This window comes from Acipenser ruthenus, chromosome 3, assembly GCF_902713425.1.
Source record: "Acipenser ruthenus chromosome 3, fAciRut3.2 maternal haplotype, whole genome shotgun sequence".
Lineage (NCBI taxonomy): Eukaryota > Metazoa > Chordata > Actinopteri > Acipenseriformes > Acipenseridae > Acipenser > Acipenser ruthenus.
Genome location: NC_081191.1, coordinates 35,892,375 through 35,909,507, shown reverse-complemented (window position 1 = coordinate 35,909,507; position 17,133 = coordinate 35,892,375). Strand labels below are relative to the sequence as shown.

General features: G+C 35.7%; 1 protein-coding gene across 3 annotated transcripts in view; it reads left to right on the top strand.

Moving 5' to 3' along the window:
* Positions 1-16,697, top strand: part of LOC117394436 (DNA topoisomerase 2-beta-like) — a 61,395-nt gene extending 44,698 nt beyond the window's left edge. For 2 of the 3 annotated variants that reach the window (XM_059012834.1, XM_059012831.1), the window contains exons 29-36: positions 4,013-4,181; positions 4,526-4,684; positions 5,004-5,190; positions 7,403-7,488; positions 7,587-7,685; positions 8,524-8,646; positions 14,960-15,057; positions 16,203-16,697. In XM_059012834.1, the coding sequence (XP_058868817.1) occupies positions 4,013-4,181; positions 4,526-4,684; positions 5,004-5,190; positions 7,403-7,488; positions 7,587-7,685; positions 8,524-8,646; positions 14,960-15,057; positions 16,203-16,358 (1,077 nt within the window). In that variant the 3' untranslated portion in view covers positions 16,359-16,697. The remainder of the gene's footprint in view (positions 1-4,012; positions 4,182-4,525; positions 4,685-5,003; positions 5,191-7,402; positions 7,489-7,586; positions 7,686-8,523; positions 8,647-14,959; positions 15,058-16,202) is intronic. The other variant, XM_059012833.1, reaches the window with a different exon arrangement.
* The last annotated feature ends 436 nt before the right edge of the window (positions 16,698-17,133 follow it).

Here is a 17,133-nt window from a genome sequence, read left to right as displayed (position 1 = left end):
ACCAAATCATTCCTATACCAACCAATGTAAAATAATCCGCTTGTAAGAATCAAGCAATCCGTTCATAAGAATCATTTCGGGACAAACTGACTACATGTAATACAGTACTTGATCAACTGGAATGATGTGTACATCCAATAAAAGCTGTTTTTGAATTTGATCACATCTCACGTGATTTAGGCACTTACACAGCATGGATAGTGCAATGATGCAGGAAACACTGCATTGTTTATAAACGTGACTGCGCCACTGCATTGTGCAGGTGTGTTTTTTTGTGTTCTCTATTAGTGAAAATTTGTTTCAATAAAGTGAATACACATTCATTGAATACATACTGAGTACAGAAGTGTTATTGTGTGATATGCATGTAGAGGGGAATGGGATTGCGGCGCAGCTCTGTGAGGAGGAGGAGCAGAGGAGGTGATTGCAGAGCTTTGCATCTCTGCTTAATGAAAAACTGATAAGTAAGCCATAGATGCTTAAATACAGTGGTAGTCCTGACAGTAAAATACTGTACTGTAATATCATTTTAATTCAAAGGCTATTACACCCAACACCACACGGCAGTTAAACTAGGCACCCTCACGAGACGATCGCTTCTCAAGTATACTGTAGTAAAATACGATTCTGCAGCCTTGAGTAAACCTAATCATGATCATATAACAAGCTGCTTACCCACGAGGACTTGTTTTGATGTATTGTCCTCAGTGATTGAGCACCATTGACATCTGTATACTGTATTTAAACTGCTGATGGCACGCTTTTGCTAATTGTAATGCAACAGTGGCTGAGGACAGTGTAAATTATCAGGTTGGAGTCTTGATTTACAGTATTAAACCGGTGTTGGTTTTATTTCTTACACTGCGGTGGCGAAACAACTGCTAATAAGACAAACAAAATAAACCTAGATCTCTTACTCGAATTTTGGTTTCGTTTTGTTACTTCTGCTTCCTTACGCCTCTATATCCCCATCACAAAGCTATCGGCTAAGCCATTTCTATCGAGGTGTCATTAACTTTAACAAGCAGTTAACCAATTGACTATTATTCATAATTTGTTAAGGAAAGCACCTGTGGATTTTTCGTGGGCATGCATACATACGGCAACTCATGACATCTAGTGGTCAACTCATTACACTGCAGCCAGAGAACAAGCTCTTACTTTTCTCATACTAAGTTTGATTCTGCACCACAGTAATCATATCGGTCTGCTTTTAAGAATCAACCGCTTATAAGGATCAAAACACCTGGGACGGATGCGATTCTTATAAACGGACTGCACTGTAATAGGGCTCACACAGAAGACGGAAAGGGGTACAAATGCAACCCACATACATAAATGTGGTTAAAGCAAAAAAAGTGGTTTTATATTATTATTTAACCAGTTCTTTATTTTATTTCTTTTGAAGTATTTTATATATTAAAAAAAAAAACGAAACTGTGCTATCAACATTAAATGCCTTTTTAAAATATATACTACAAAAATAAATATTATAGTGTACATGGAAACTAAACATGTACAAAAGCTGTTAAAACCAAACAAAATGTGTCAGTGCATATCTCGGCTTCAGTATGAAGTCACGTTAACGTAAAAAAACATCTTCAGTCTTTCTGGCAAAAAAAAGCAGAACAACCCCATAATGAACAAAGTGAATTTGCATACATAATGAAAACATCTATATCAAGAAACAACACCAAAATGTAATATTAGTGTAGAGTGCATTGCCATATTGAATTTAACATTGTGGTATACAAGTTGGTTATCAGTAAAGATTTCCATTTTTAACCTGGTCTTTTTAATATTATCAGACAAAACAGTCTAGCGTATCCAAAGTTATTTTACTGTAAAGCAGTTTGTTGGTTGTACCTGACTTTTGTCTCGTCTCTGTATTTTGACAGCAATTTGTAGGTTAGGTTAATGATTTTAATTTCTCTAGTTTCAAGTTTTGTTTAGATGAAAAAGAGACATTAATCTGTTTTATGAAATATTACAATGCAATGGCTAATTTGCTATTTTTATAGTTTATAATAATTATGCAACTTTGTACTTTAGTTGAACACCTGTTTTAAAGCACCTGATAAGTCAAATAAAGCAGCAGGGTAATAACCAACAAAATTAAGAACCAACCACCTTCCATACACAGACATTTATATATTTAAAACAAAGTTAAAATGGCACAAAATCACCCTTCATAAAGTAATAGATGCTCTGTTGCATGTCGCATACAGTACAATTTGAATGCAGTAAACTGCAGTAGGCTATTCCTGCATAAAATTGTGTATTCTGCATTACTGTGTCCAAAATACTGCAGGTTGTTTTTTTGTAAGGGTGCATGAATAACTTTTATAAATACATTGTAATGAAATACCACTTATTGTAGGATAGTAAACAAAACATTTTGGATGACAATTACTACAAGGGTTTAATAATGATTACTATATATGTATTATAAGAAAAGGCTATAGGCATCTGTAGAAATGTTAAAGGACTTTTTTTGTAATTAAGTTTTTATTGAAAAATTATATACAAAGTGAAGAGAAAGACATTGGAAAAATTTCCCCCCACCCACCCACCCCACCCGGAAATGTTGAAGGACTTTTTAATATAAAAGTTGGTGCTCATTATTATTCGGGCTGTATTTCACAATGAGAATAATTGTGATTAGTGTTTCCCACAGAATAGACAATGTTTAAATTAACATTTTAAATCTACAACATTGGATGGTTTTAGGCATACCTGTGAAACATTTGCCACACAATAAATAAAAATAAATAAATAAAAAATAAATAAAAAAAAGTTATTGCAATTTCTGTAGCCTATACGTTTTTACTTGCATCTAAGTGAGCTTCCACACTGAATACAAGCATCCACTATTTTGGCACACAAGTGAGCACTACACTCAGCAGTCTGGAGTAGTGGTTAGGGCTCTGGACTCTTGACTGGAGGGTTGTGGGTTCAATCCCAGGTGGGGGACACTGCTGTTTAGTATTGCTTTACATTTGTTTAACATGCCCCCTCTCTCTGTACAGTAATTAGAAGTGGATAGGTTCATTGTAACACAAACATACCATTAATCACTGTATAACAATTACAATAGGGCAGCAGTGTGGAGTAGTCGTTAGGGCTCTGGACTCTTCACCGGAGGGTCATGGGTTCAATCCCAGTTGGGGGACACTGCTGCTGTACCCTTGAGCAAGGTACTTTACCTAGATTGCTCCACTAAAAACCCAACTGTATAAATGGGTAACTGTATGTAAAAATAATGCGATATCTTGTAACAATTGTAAGTCGCCCTGGATAAGGGCGTCTGCTAAGAAATAAATAATAATTATAATATAATACACTTAATTGATGTTTCTGGATATGGGTGTTCAAATTCTGTAGATGGGGGAACATTTGCTCCAATTGCCTGTCATCTCTCGGGCATGGGGTCAGCAATTATTGATTCAATAGTGGTAGCCTACAACTCGCAGATTAAAATATTTGTTTTTAATACTGTAAAGAATGCAGGTGTCCAATTCAATGTTGGAAACCAATGTATTTATACACATATGGACACATAATTTCATGAAAATGACTATTGGCTAAAAAAAAAAAAAAAAAAAAGCTGTAGGGCCGATTTCAAGCCATGCACATTTTCTACATCTCCCCCAGCTCTCCCTGCAACTCAACAATCTATTCTGCAAGTAAGCAGGAGCTGTGATTGTGATATGTGAAAAATGTTTATGCAAGTGCACCTCAAAAACGTACCATGTACACCTAAAGAATTACTCCTGTTTTGAGTGGGACAAGGACGTGATTGGTATCAAACTAATGGTCATTGCTTAACTTTAACTTTAAATCACACGTAAGTATATCTCTGAATCTTTGCATTTGCACCCCTTCCAGCTGACAAAGTGTTAAAAATAAAAGGCAGTTATTTTAATATATACCACGCAAAATATCCGTAAAGTGTAATACAAATAACAGTAGTAGTATTAAGAACTTTACACCATTTTTTTCATATGTATAGGGAGAAGTAGATTCCATGGCAGTGAAAATTGAGTTTGATGAAGAACTGGATGGAATGACAGAAGAAGGAAGTGGGCTGAACTCCATCAATACATCAGTAATAACACCAACAAACACACCAGCAGTTAAAGTCAAGACTCCACGTGTAAAGAAAGAAAAAAAAGAACCAGGTACATTTTTATTTAGCTAGTTTTTTATTATTATTTTAAATATGAAAGATTCATTTTTAAAATATGTGTTATATGTGGTGAGTGGTTCAGATAAATAAGATATAAAATTAACATGTTTTAAGTAGAGATGTTCCTCTTTTCAAAAGAGTTTGCTTAGTTAATAAGACATTATTTGCCCAGATTACCATTTGATCAGACGCACCAAATATTTAAAGGGCTTGGATACATTGAAACATGGAACAGATTTAATGCAATTGCTGACTGCTAGGACAAGACTGCCTTTTAAATGCAAGTTTAAATAATAAAATACATTTTATTTTTTATTTTTATTTTTTTTGGTACAGGCACTCCTAGGACAAAGAAAACTCCAACTGCCAAAGGAACACCCAAGAAGACCAAGAAAAGAAACCCTTGGTCAGATGATGAATCCAAATCAGAAAGTGACTTGGAGGAGAGGGAACCTGTTGTAATTCCACGAGACACAAAATCTCAAAGATCCTCTGGTTTGTATCTATGTGTTTTTATTTAATGGGCACTAATACATTAACAAAATAAAAATGTAAACATTTATCAATCATGCTTTATTTTGCAATTACATTTTGTAGACCGGTCTTAGGTATGATTATTCATTCTTAGAATTAGTAGAAACCGCAGAAGTGAGAAGGAAGCTAATTTGTTCGTTTCAGTTTTTTTCCCCACTGATTTCACAGAGTATGAATCATAAAGACTTTATTAATGTTTGCGAATAAACTATTTGTAGTATTTAACCAACCAATTAACCAATTTTATTGTAATGGTAAGCTTTCTTGGTTTTGTTTCTAGCTGCAAAGCCAAAATATACCTTTGATTTCTCTGAAGAAGAGGACAATGATGATGATGATGACGATGATGTAAGAACTGCATCTTCACCGATTAGGAGTTACAAAGATGATGACTTTGTACCCTCAGAAAGTAGGGACCGATATGAGGAAGATGACTTCCCTTCAGCTAAATCAAAATCTCTAGCGGAGTGAGTACCTGAAATTACACATTTCGATGTACAGTAGTCCCTCACTAATACAGACACTATTGGTTTGAAAAGTAAGATGTGGATTACAATTACAATTCTGAATTTGAAGTCTTTAATTGCTTTTGCATAGAAAGTCTGACACATCAACAGAAAACAAAAGTAGCAGGTAGGCTTTGTTTTTTACTTGCAACCATGTGTGCACAGTAAAGTGTTCTATGTACATTTAAAAATGATTTATTTCTGTGTGTGTGTGCAGTATATGTAAGGTACTGTAGAGTATAATAACGTGGAATGTGACACCATGATTTATTGTGTTAATGGTGTAGAAAGTAGGCTACGGTAGAAAAGAAAATGCACCAAAATTACGTTTGTTATTTTCGCATTGTACAGTAATGTGCATAATGCAGCAGCATGATTTATTTTGTGTTACCAGTAATATATAGGCTAAAATTAAAAGTGCACTAGATATTCATTTGATTTTACTACTGTACTGTATACTTTATTGGCCTACTGTACAGATTTATATTTTTACATAATGTAATGTGCTTTAAACCAGACACCTTGTTATTTTAGACAACTTGTCTGTCTCCTGACATCTCCGTTTTAGCAAGGATAAGGAAATGTGTTAATTTGTTAAAGAAATGGGGGGATACTAGTCTGTTTTTAAAATATAGAAAAAAGCCAAATCCCTGAAATGCTTGCATTTTTTAAAATTGCCAGATCTCTTTTTTGGCATGTTGGGTAGAGCCTACACGTAGATTCAAGTAAACCTGTACTTGCACAGGTTGCTTCAATGTGGCAGGGGTGGAAGATTGTGGCAAAAAAGTGTGACATGAAGGAAATTAAAACAGTACTGTATTTGTAAGTTAAGAGAGTTTTTTTTAGCTGGTTCAGTGAAGAACACCAGTGTGCCCAAAACTAATTAATTTACACTTAACAAGTGCATAAGTATCTTGTGAGCTCTTCAAAACCAAACTCTGAAATGAAGAACCCAAAAACGGACAGCGGTAGACACAGAACTAAAGGTTCAAGTCAAGTATTAAACCCCTCTGAGCAGAAACCTAATTTAAATTAACTACTGCACACCGCAAGCGATCACAAACTTAATTCTGTAGATAGGCTTTTTTTTTATTCCTTCGCTGTCCTGTGTGCATTGCACTTGGGCAAAAAAAAAAAAAAACCTTCCTTAGACACAACATTTAAAAAAATAAATAAAAATACTTGCGGTTTTTCATGTTTACTGTTCACATGACATCGATGTTTTAAGCAGCGGTGTGTCTGTACTGGCTTTTCTGTGACCTGTACAGTACTACTAAGACAACGTCAGTGTTGCATTGTTTTCATTTAGGTTGCTAAAATCAATTTTTCAGCACTGGAGGTAAAATACCAAAAATGGACGACAAAGCAAAAAAGTCGAAGTATATTTCGGCTGAGGATCGTGTCAAGAAATTTCCCAAAAAAACTTTACATGCTGATGGACAAAAATGATTTTGCACTTCTAATGTGACTGGAGGAAATACGATAGATCGCTACGTAGCTTCAGAATCGCGCATTAAACGAAAGACTACTACAGAGGCTGCTAAAAAGAACATAAAACAAATAACAACTTTCAGAAAACATGCTTTGAAAGTCAGCGCAGTATTCCTGTCAGTTGTATCCAAGTTGAATCAGTACTACAGGTACAATTTAGCACAGCCACCTTACTTCAAACAACCTGCTGCTTACTTTTTAAACACAGTTAGAATTTTAGACCCGAATGGACACGTTTTCTTTCTTTTGACTCGCTACTATTAATTCCTGGATGGGACAAACAACATGACAACGAACATGCTGCATATATGGCCTTTATTAAAAAATAGGGTAACCTAACTTGGGTAACCGAGTTTTGGGACTGTTTCTTATCGATTGCCACATCTGTATAACTTTGCAAAGCTTTGCCTTACACTTCTAATCAATCAGTGGATGCAGAGCCTGCAGTCTCAATGGGCAAGTCTTCACACCACAGAGACAGAGAATGTCGGCAGCGATTGCGATTTAAGTAGATCCCTATACGTAGTTAACAGTAACATAACAGATTGTCAAACTTCCAACCTTTTTTATTTTTACTTCAGCCCATTTGAAGGTTAAAATCACATTGAACTTGGTAGAATTGATTACTTGTTTATTGAAGCTAAAATGTAAGTTATTAAATGTTTTCCTTTTTTATTAATAGCCCAGCTTCTCCAGCAGAGAAAAACCATGAACCAGCAAGTGTATTCTCAACGACATCTTTGGACTGTGAGAAAAACAATGACAGTGGTATGTAACTTTTTTCTTCATAATTATTTACATAAGTAAACCTAAAGGATAGTTTGCATGAAAGTGTTTGCTTATTGACTACTTTTGTTTCTTTTTAGATTCATTAAAGTTTGACAGCGATGATGAAGATAGTGCACATGTATTGTCATCGCTTTCTAGCTCCACAGCCTTTGATAAATTGCCTGCTGCAAAGAAAGGTAAGTTTATATATATATATATATATATATATATATATATATATATATATATATATATATATATATATATATATATATATAAACAAGTAATGCTTTATTTGCCTATCTCCCTACAACCCATTTGTTTTTTAATTTATATATATATATATATATATATATATATATATATATATAAACAACCTGTGATAAGTAGTTTTTAGAAGAAAAAAATAGATCATGTGCAGTATAGAAAAAAGGAAAATAAATGGATAATACTGTCGTTGTCTGAAGGTTTAAATAGAAAATAATAGTAGATTGTTATTCATTAACTATGTAGTAAATGACATCACAAACACATTAATTTTAAATCTAAATAAGTCACTGTAGTTATCTATCCAAACATTCCTTAGTAGTTTATTCAAAGATACTATAAAGCGCAAAACCAATTTTAGAAAATGTACCAGGGCTCCTTGGTTTGTAAATACTTTTCATTTAAAACACACTCTAAAAAAAGTAATGCTAGATCTAATATAGGTGCTGTGTTCAGTGGGTAGTGAGTTTTTCCTCCGTGTGTATAAAGGTGTGTGTGCTCACAAAGTTCCAGAAACATGTGACATGACCCAGCCTTTCCTGTGATACCTGGTATAGTGACTGCATGAAAATCAGCACACCTTGGTTTAAACTTAAGATCAAAGCATTTCAATTTGTGGTTGAATGTTAGTTTTACTTTATTTGTGTGAGATGCCCCCTAATGTGTCTTCTACTGTATTTATAATCCCCTGAAAAGGGATATACATTAAGTCAACATTAATCTGCCATGGAAGTGTAACCTAGCATTTGATTTTAATGTTTTAAACAGTAAAGAAACCTTCAGATGGAATGCCTAAACCTAAAAAAACTCCAAAGCCTAAGAAGTTTGAGACAACAGCCTGGGAATCAGATTTAGAGTTTGGAGCTCCAAAGAAATCTGCAACTCCTAAAGGTATGCATTTTGACTTATAACTGGATGGTTAGTATTTTTATGTCCAGTGCAACTCTTATTAACACTTGAGTGAAACACTAGTTATTGTTTTATAGGTATTTGCGACAAACTTGTAATTATGTTCGTCTGGGAAAAAATAAGATATTTTACTTTTAAATCAAATTGTGCTTTATATGTAGCTATTTTCCATGGACAAAGTGTAGAATATTTATTATTTAGGCTAAAAATTGGAAATTGTTTTGTTTCCAGGTTTTGTATTTTAGCAGTAAATGACTTGTCGTCTTCTATAACATTATAACAACTTGTGGACACTGAATTTTATTACAAGATGGTCGCAGACAAGAGTATTGGCAACCTATACTTAATATAAGATCATTTAAGAAAACATGTTAAATACAAGCACTTGGTGAACAATTAGCCAATAATTAATGACAAAGACCGAAATACACAATTTCGCTTACTTTAACCAACAATATATATATATATATATATATATATATATATATATATATATATATATATATATATATATATAATATATATATATATATATATATATATACAGTGGTCAAAATGGGCCGGTATACCATACCGGCACTTCTCAAAAAATACCAAACGCACGTTGACAAATTATATAATAATAATAAAAATAAAAAATACAAAAATAAAAATTTGCTGTAAAACAAATGAGAAAGGTTCTAGTAGTTATGGTGTGGCACTTCCTATTGCAGTGCTGTGTTTCCATGGCAACACCGCCTCATCCATAACCCGCCCTTTCTTCCTGCGCATACATGTACATGCGTTGAAAAAAAACGGTACAGATTGAGTTTGCAAGTGTGATAGATCAGTAAAAGAAATAAAGTAATGGATCGATTTCTTATTAAACGTCCAAAATTAATGATAGATACATGCAAGGTTCCTGCTTCTGTGGATGACGAAGATCGTGTAAAAACAGGAACAGAATTAAAAACAAATGAACTTGGGAAATGTGAACCATCTTCGAGGGAGGGAACAACAAGCGATGACATTGCGACACTCATTCATGTAAGTGATTCTTGCAGTGGCTATTTTCCTAGTTACTGGAAGAAGGAACAGTGGTTGGAGAAAATAAAAGAACATGAGTGGTTAGTAGTGGGAAAAGGTGACATTGGCTGCCGAGCATGCAAATCTGCGGGTACATTGGGCCCTTTAAAATCACAAGGCCTAAAACTGTCTAGAGAGTGGATAGAGTGCAGAGTGTCTTGCTTCGGTGACACAGAAGAAAAGAAACGTAAGTCTATAAGGAAAAAGATATTTGACCACAAAACCAGCATAGCGCACAAAAGAAGCTTAGAGATATGTGAGGTAGCTAAAAATGAAATTGAAATAGCAACTGCCCGTCAAGAGTCTGCATATCAGGAAAATACATGCCGTGTATTTCGTACAGTATACACAATAGCGAAACTAAACAGACCGTTTACTGATTTGCCAGTGCTTTTAAATTTACAATCAGGAAACGGGTTAGATGTTGGACGAGTACTGCAGACTGATCATTCTTGCGCCGACATCACAGATCACATCGCAAAATATATGAGAAGAAAGTTAGTTGAATCAATTATCAGCGAGGATCTGAAAATTGGCTTCATGATTGACGAATCAACTACAGTAAGCAAAAAAGCGTCCTTAGTCATTTGCATGAAAGTTGTTTTTCCAAAATCCGACGAGGCTAGTAGCATGTTTTTTGTCTTAGTCCAATTGGCTGATACTACTGCCAGTACAATCCTAGATACATTTCGACAAGCTTTGTATGACAATGGATTTACTCGAGAGTTTCTTTCACGGAATTTTGTTTCTTTTGCAACGGATGGAGCCTGTAATATGTTGGGACGAAAATCGGGTGTAGCCACCTTATTGCAAGAAATGTTTCCTGATATCATAGTGTGGCACTGCAATAACCACCGGCTCGAATTATCAGATGCAGGTGTCGTGGAAGAAGTAAGTGCAACAAATGAGATGAAATCATTCTTTGCCAAACTGTACAGTTTGTACTCATCTTCACCAAAAAACCAAGCAGAACTTCAAGAATGTGCCAGAGCACTGAGTATATGATTAAATGCTGTTGGACGCATACTAGGAACACGCTGGGTATCCTCTAGCGCTAGATCAGTACGTGCTGTATGGCAAAATTATGCAGCTTTAGTACAGCATTTTGAAAATGCGTCGAAAGACACTAGCCGAGATTCCAAACAACGGGCGACATACAAGGGGCTCAAAGATCGTCTCAATGACACGTCATTTGTCTTGAACATGGGTTTACTTTTTGATGCATTAGTGGAATTAGAGGAGCTTTCTTTGGAGCTACAGAAGCGATCTACTACACTGATGTGCGCTCACAAGTTAATTGAAGAAAAGTGTCTGGTTTTTTAATCAATGTCGAAACGTCCTGGAGAACACTTTTTAATTTCTCAGCAAGCAGTTCGGAGTGGAGAGTTCAAAGGAGTAGCTTTACAAAAAGGGAGAATGACAGCCATTGACCACACTCGATTTTTCAACTGTCTTTCAATCAAAATGGAACAGCGAATGCTCACAACTCGCTCCTCACATCGCACATTGGGTTAATCCAAACAAAATGAAGATAAAACAAAGTATCAAGACCTCTTGAAACACATGGAAGTGTTTGATAAATCTAAGTGGCCATGCGATCCAGATATTTGTTTTGGAGACGAGTCGATCAAGCACCTTTGTGCTTTCTTTAGGATTTCTCAAGCCCAGGGAGCAGTAAGTGGATTTCGAGAATATGTCCGTGACATGTCAGATGAGGAAGACAAAGTACCTGAGAGACTCAAACAGTTACTGGATGTGTTAAAGACGCTAATAATATCCACTGCAGAATGTGAACGGTCGTTCAGCTCAATGAACGACATTCTAACCAATATCAGAAACTCGTTGTCACTGGAAAATACATCCAAGCTGATTTTTTTTTAAATTGTTGGTCCCCCACTTGAACATTTCAAACCGGAAAGCTATGTTCGATCTTGGCTGGGAAAGGGCCGGTGTCATGCAGGCTTCACCGCTTGTCGCTGAAAGCAGACTGAGAAAAACAAATCAACTGTCATGGCAGGCAAGAAATCTGTCTGGGACCTGCTGGGATGATTTAAGGTAAGCGCAATTTAACATATTAATATGAATAAAATATTGACTAAAAAGGTATTTCTAAGTGTACATTTTTTTTAGACTTAAATTAAGTTAAAATATAAAATGAAAAACATTTTTCTTTCTCAGAGGTGAAACGGTTAACATGGGCTGCAGGACTACAGCAACAGGGTTTCATACCGGGACTTTTAAATTTCCATTTCGACCACTGTGTATATATATATATATATATATATATATATATATATATATATATATAAAAAGATTGTTGGTTAAAGCAAGCGAAATTGTGTATTTCGGTCTTTGTGTATATATATGTGTGTGTGTGTGTGTGTGTATATATATATATATATATATATATATATATATATATATATATAAATCTATATATAAATCGATTGAAAACCATTACACAGTAATTAAGCTGCATTATAGTCAATAGTCAGAAAGAGGTAATTATTTCCAACATCTGTTGAAGAACATTTTGGCGACACAGCAGATGATGGTCAAGACAAGAGTTGGATTCACATTTTGAGAGAAGCATTTTGTAGCAAATTACAACAAAGAAAATGGCTACAGAACAGTATCAAAGAAATAAGGAATACCAAAATCCACAATTAGAAGTACCATAGAACAAATTTAACTGAAACGCTTGAAAGAAGTGGCCGTCCAAAGAATTGTAGGTACAGCAAGTAGGAGAATTGTCTAAGAAGCTATAAAAAAAAAATCTAAAATTAACAGCCAATAACTTAAAAGAAAGATTTAGATGCATCAGGCATAATAGTGCACAAAAGAACTGTACAAAGGCACCTGAACACAGAAGAGTTGTATGCATATAGACTGCAAACCTCTTTTAAAGAAAATTCATAAAACAAACCGTCTAAAATTTACCAAGAAATATGAACAAGAATCTAAAGCATTCTTCAACTAAATTCTCTGGTCCAATGAGAGTAAAATATATCTTTCACAAAAATGGACCACAGCATGTTTGCAGAAAAAAAAATAGAAAGCCTTCAATGAACAAAACCTTGTGCCTGCAGTTAAACATGGAGGTGGTTCGATCATGATGTGGGGGTGTTCAGGGACTGGAGACATTCATGTGATTTGTAGAATATTTTGATACACGGCTGCTAATTTGATCTTCGAAGTATAATCTTCTCGGAGGCTGATTGGCAGAGTTTATCTTCCAACATGACACCGACCCAAAGCATATTAAGTCCACTAGAATTCTTGAAGAAAACAAAGAGAAGTTCTGGAATGGCCTTCAGAATCACCAGATCTCAATCTGATAGAAATGCTTTGAACTGATCTAAAAAAAAGCTGTTGCCAAGCATTGTGTATCCATTCTGAGCTGAAGGATTTCCATTACATGAGAGTAGGTGTTAAAACATCATGCTGATATTGGACTCTGCTCTCACCAAGATAAGCACCAACTAAGACATAGCTTATTTTACTGTAAACTAATGTGATCCATCTGTATTTCCTTCCATCTGATTATGTATATATCCTTCTGCCTGGTGTTGATGGTTGAAGTGTAATGCTGGCTCCTGGGATCAGCCTATTTTGCCTCTCTGGCGCATCAGCACACACAACGGCTGCAGTGCTGGCTCCAGGGATCAATTACAGTGTGGCCTCACTAGCGCATCAGCATGACAACCATCTGGACTGAGCTGAGTAGGGTATTTCTCTGGGGTCTTCAAGTGGGCACCTTCCATCCTTGGTGTTTCGTCGACTAGCCCACGACACCTTAGGAGGGCTCGACAGTTATTCTGGCATCCCAGCATCACCCCCCTCCGTCCCCCACTCAGCTAAGCCCAGCTTACTTACCTTTCTTTACATCAACGTTGCTTTGTTTTCTACTGTGCTTGAGGTCCTCAACCAGAATCTTTTCGTCTCAACTAGAGCCAGTTGATGCTCCTCCAGATAAGTTCATCACTATGCGTCGCAACTCTTGACCACTGAATCCAATGTCTCTGAGAAACCGGGTTGTGGAGTGTGCCACAAATCCTCGACAACTCACCACTGGGTAAACCCGGACTCTCCATCCTCACTGTTCCGCTTCAGTGGCTAGTCGATGGAACTGGTGGCAACTTATTGGTCATGTTACGCTTGTCTTCCAATGCTAAGGCCAAACATCGCAGCACCTGGTCATGACGCCAAGTAAACCGTCCTTGGCTTACCCACCTTACATACTGTCAAAATGTGTCTTAATGTAGCTGACAAAGGACACCATGGATCCTTTCCTATCCATAGATTAAGGTTCTGTGGTGATGGGAGAACATCATATGTTGACCTAATGAGGAAACGGATCCTGCTCTGTTCCATTATCCATAGATCTTGCGTTGTTCCACACTCTCCCATCTCGTCCATTTCTCCCTGCTTGGCATGGGAAACTGCTTTTATGCACCTCATCCTCTCCTTCTGCTTTTGCACCTCATTGACTACCAACTTTCTCTGTTGAGCTGGGACTGCTTTGTGCCACGTAGGAGGAGCTGAACTGAGACCAAGGCCTCCTCTTTCCATGCTGTACTTGCCCCATGATATCACTGATACAAAAGGAATTGTGCTAGATAGAATGGGCCCAGATTTCCCCAACAAGATGTAACATAAATGTCTGAAAGCTGAAATAAAGCAAAAGGAGAACACAGGAAATACTGTTCATGAATGAATACTTTAAATGAAAGAAGTTTGATTTTATTTTTTTATAAAGATTATTTGTTAAGTTGTTATACATTTTGTAATTTTCATTTGTTGTATTAAAGTGTTTATTACATGCTTGTCCTTGATCTGTTATCTTGAATTATGGTATAATAAGCTTAGGATGCCAATACTTTTGTCTTCAACTGTATACCAAGTTAAATTACTTTGAATACATTTGTTTTCAGTTCCTTTACAAGAGCCATATAAGAAGACTTTCCCATGTAAAATATGAAATAGTTTAAAGTCTAGTACCCAGATGTAGTCTGTAATGAGTGATGTCAGTTTTTCAATATCTTGGCTTTTTGGTGAATAAGCTCCATGAATGGGTTCAGTTCACAAAGATGATTTATTTATTCACATTAGCTCACAAGATGGCGCTGGCTCTTACTTCTGTGCATACCCTTTGGCTGATTTAAGCCTGTGATTTTAATATAGTGATAGAATCTGTCAAATAGAACTTTGAATACCTATGTTTCCACAGGTAAAGGTCGAGGAAGGAAGAGAAAACCTCAATCTGGCTCTGAAGAGGAAGATGAATACTCTCCTGCAAAAAAGACAGGGAAAACCCCTACAAGCAGGGTGAGTGACTTGCAAATAATACATTATTTGAGAAGGTACAAAAAATGTTACATCTTTATGTTGAATGAAAATCAAGCAGCGTACATGTCGGTCACTTCATCACATTCATCGATCCGCACAAAATATAGTACTTGTTGCATCTGAGTCTTCCCAGATTTTAGTAAAACCCAGTATTGATCTAATCATGCAATGTAGGTCAAGCTGGCTACTTAAAAATAAAAAGATAAGTTCCTGATTTGTAAAACTATATTAAGACTACCTAAAATACTTTTTTTTTTTAAATTTTGGAAACTTTGTAAATAGTAGTCTCATGGTTTCAACGTGTGATCAAACATGTTCAAGGTCAGAGCTTCTCAAACTCGGTCCTGGGGACCCTCTGTGTCTGCTGGTTTTCATTCCAACCGAGCTCTCAATTACTTATTTTTATTATTATTATTTATTTCTTAGCAGACGCCCTTATCCAGGGCGACTTACAATCGTAAGCAAATACAATACTTAACTATACCCTTAATTGAACTAAAAATTTGCTTAATTAGACATTTTTACTTGTTTTCAGCTCTTAAGCAGTTGCAGTTCAAGTTACTTATCAAATGTTATAGCTAACTTGAAATATGCAATTATTCAAGAGCTGAAAACAAGTAAAAAGGTCTAATTAAGCAAATTATTAGTTCAATTAAGGGTATAGTTAAGTAATTGAGAGCTCATTTGGAATGAAAACCAGCAGACACAGGGGGTCCCTAGGACCGAGTTTGAGAAGCCCTGTTCTAGGTAATCTGAACAGTGTATTTATTACAAATCAAGAAACCTTGGTCTGTCTCTTGGTCTGAAGATCTTTTTGTTTTTAACTGGCTTGTTCCATACAGTATTTCTCTAGCTGAGCACTAGAACATTATGATTTTTTGTATTTTATTGTTTTGTTTTTAAATTAACCCCTTTGATCATAGCAGAAGTATGTTTTAATTTATTCATTGATCTATATTTTGTAAGTTAAAATGTTCTTGCTCTCTGCCAGTCATTGGTAATTTTAATTTATTTGATAAAATAGCAGGTGTTGAAGTTTATAGCCAGTGGATAAACATTACAGAATCAAATGTCACTCGGAATGTGCAAAAAAAAGCTTGAATAAAATCTTTTTACTTTTTCAGAAATCCAAGAAAGTTGTTTCAGAAAATGATGATTTTGACATAAACAACTTTGGAAGATCAGAAACCTCTTCAAGAGAAAGGCCAGGTCGAGCCAAAAAAGAAGTAAAATATTTTGCAGAATCAGATGATGAAGATGCATTTGAAATGTTTGATTAGGTGTTCTTGGCAACAAAAATTTTCCAGCAACACACATGATCTTGTAGAGCATCTCCTCTTGTCTTGTCTTGCAGAATTTTGTACATTTTGCTCATTTTTTGTGATAAAGTTCTCAGTGGTTTTTACTGGTGTGTAGATGTTTTACACGTTTTATTATTATACAGTTTTATTCTCTTCTGTTTGTTTTTTTTACTTATCACTGAAATGTCATGTATTTGTCTGATTGGCTTTTAGAAGTTGTTTAGACTCCGGTGCTAACACACATTTTAATTGTTAAGATAAATAAAATGTAAACTGCTTTTTTGAAATTAACTTGGAATTAAACATTAAGAACTGTAAGATGAGTTTGGTCTTCAATTTTGTGTGAAGTGCTAAACAGCCGGGAGGGTGGGAGCTGGGGCTGCTTAATGTCTGTCCTTACTAATTTCCTATTTAAACCCCAATCACATGCACCTTCTCTGTCTAGTGGTTTCGCTTTCTAGCAAACGCTCAGACTCCGTCAAAACGTGCTTACTTTATCTCTTTACTAATGTCTAAACTTCGCCTTCTCGCTCTCTCGTCCGATTTCAGATGATTCAGAGCAAATTTTCCTACCTGTTCTGAGATTCTTCTCATCCTTCAGCTTTTCTTTTTTTTTCTTGCTGCAGCAGTTTCATCGTCAGTTAAGCCTGCAACCATCTAATCTCCAGCCGCACTGTTCAAAGCGCCGCTCCAGTATTCAACATCCGCTGCGTCTCCCTTAACATCTATTGCGAAGCTTTGTTTGCAGAACGTT